Here is a 2,187-nt window from a genome sequence, read left to right on the forward strand (position 1 = left end):
CTAATGGATTTACTTGAATTTTGAGAACTGTATTCTCCACCCCGTAAGCATAAAGTGCTGTATATCTGGAGATAAGAAATTGAATTCCTGTTTTGCATGAAACAACCTTTTGCTTTAAATGCAAACCATTAACTTAGCCTTAATTATAGTGGAGGTGTTGATCACAACTCTGTTTTATCAGACCAATTATTTAGAAAAAACCACTAAAAGGGGCACAGGACAACTTCTCCCTGCTCAACACTTCCCAGTGTCATTTCCCATGGAAATGTAGGCCATGTGGAATTAAAAAGACCTGAAGATGTGAGATAAAGCATCTTATTTAGGATTAGATCTTTTCAATCTTACTGGCAAAGGGATGGTGTCCCCCTCTTCTATGTAAGAGATGAAGAGGTACACTTGAGAGGCTGTTTTAATAACAGTAAGGATGGGACAGAAAGGGGTTTTTTTTTTGTTTTTTTTTTTTTAAATGGAGTGATTCTTGCTTATGTATGGGTATGAAAGTCCCATGCAATCGCAACTACAGAGACTGAACTTGCAGGCATTTAGGTCAGAGGGGTTTTCCTGCCTAAAAGTGAAGAATTATTAGATTAAGTTGAAGTAGTAACTGACTAATACTCCATATTTGGGTCAATAGGTTGGGTACCAAAATGCCCTGTGGGAATAGAAAGCCAATAAAGTCAGATAATAGTTTAAAAATATGGGGAGGTTTATTCTTGGCTGATAGGTCTTTGGTACAAGGTAGGTAGGCAGTGCAGCCTGCACTAGGAGGTCCTCATTACAGTGCTGAGCTGTGGCACCATTTCTTTTTAGCCAAATTTTGAGTGACCAGAATTCCTGATGCTAGAAATGTAAGGCTCAAGTAGAGACAAAAGACCGGCATGAAATTTGCACCCCAAGTTATCTGTGGAGAGTGAAACTGGACAAGAAAAATAACACAATTGGGGTAAGGCATAAATAAGGATCAAGACTTTACACTTTCAGCTATTTATTTCAGCTTTAAATCAGTTTAACTGGTACACGAGCATCTTGATCCGTGAATAGTAAAGTGTCCATCTACAGACTTGATCAACTTTTTTTCCCTTTGTTTACATTACCAAAAACCTAGTTGAAGGACAACTTCAACTGAGACAGATGGTCCAGCAATGACTCTAGTTGGTAGTTCAGAATAATATAAAAGATATTGGTGGATGAAGAACAATTACTTTCTCAGTTGGGGTAAGAAAGCTGTTGGCTTTACCTTTTGGGGCACTGAATACTTAACTAAATAATGTTTCAGCGTAGGTTAGAATTCTCTCAGACTCTGTAAATTTAAAATGTGCTTATTTGACATACAAATGGAAAAACTCTTCCTGCACAGAAAGCTGAATCTAAATTTGTAGAATTTCCAAGTAACACTCACGTCCTGTACAACGCTTCCAGTGTTCTTGTCCCACCGTCAGCAACTCTTTAACTCCGTCATCCATGGATTTGGTGAACCTACCAACTGCATCACATTTCTGTTCTCTGTGAAGTATAAATACACTTCTATTACAGACAGACAAAGGGTGGTTCAAGCTTACTACAGTCAGGATTTAGTGATTCTCCATCTCATTTTTTGAAACAAATGCCCAATTTCTTAAATTTTACAATGTTCAATTACAAGTAAAACTTCACAGAAAAAAAACCGAGGGGGAAAAAAATCCAGCCTCCATTGATATGAATGGGTTCAGAATGTCAATCTAGGTGCTCACTCAATCCTTCACACTGTAAAATCCTGCTACTTTCCTTCCTTTAACACGTCTGAAATTGGACTAGCATACTTGATACATTAAGGGCGCGTCTACACAAGCCACTTTGCTGCGCAAGCTAATTTGCAGCCTGGTAAAATGTCACCATGTACACATACACAGCGATTAAGGTACAGTAGACTAAATTTACTGCGCTGCCAGACAGTCGAGTCAGATACAAGTGGTACCCAGCAGCACAGTAAATTACTGTGCTTAAACACACGTAGGATGGGTGACATCGGGATTAGTTTACTTCGGCTCAAATTGAGCTGTTGTATATCCAGTCACATTAACTGCATGTGTAAATACACCCTAGAACAGGTAACAAAAGATTTAAGGAGCTAATGCATGGCATTATCTCTTTGACAACAATATTTTGTCAGAAAAGAATGCTATTCTCTGATGCCGTGTGTTTTAAGTT

The 2,187-nt window shown here is 38.4% G+C and overlaps 1 protein-coding gene across 1 annotated transcript in view; it reads right to left on the reverse strand.

The window, feature by feature from the left end:
- The window catches only part of SNX9 (sorting nexin 9), a 67,676-nt gene that overhangs the window by 24,723 nt on the left and 40,766 nt on the right, over positions 1–2,187 (reverse strand). Inside the window, exons 14-15 of the mRNA XM_019548625.1 lie at positions 2,020–2,078; positions 1,400–1,524 (exon numbers count right to left, since the gene is read on the reverse strand). Coding sequence (XP_019404170.1) covers positions 1,400–1,524; positions 2,020–2,078 — 184 coding nt within the window. The remainder of the gene's footprint in view (positions 1–1,399; positions 1,525–2,019; positions 2,079–2,187) is intronic.

This window comes from Crocodylus porosus, unplaced genomic scaffold (genome assembly GCF_001723895.1).
Source record: "Crocodylus porosus isolate Cpor-Errol unplaced genomic scaffold, CroPor_comp1, whole genome shotgun sequence".
In the NCBI taxonomy this organism is placed as follows: Eukaryota; Metazoa; Chordata; order Crocodylia; family Crocodylidae; genus Crocodylus; species Crocodylus porosus.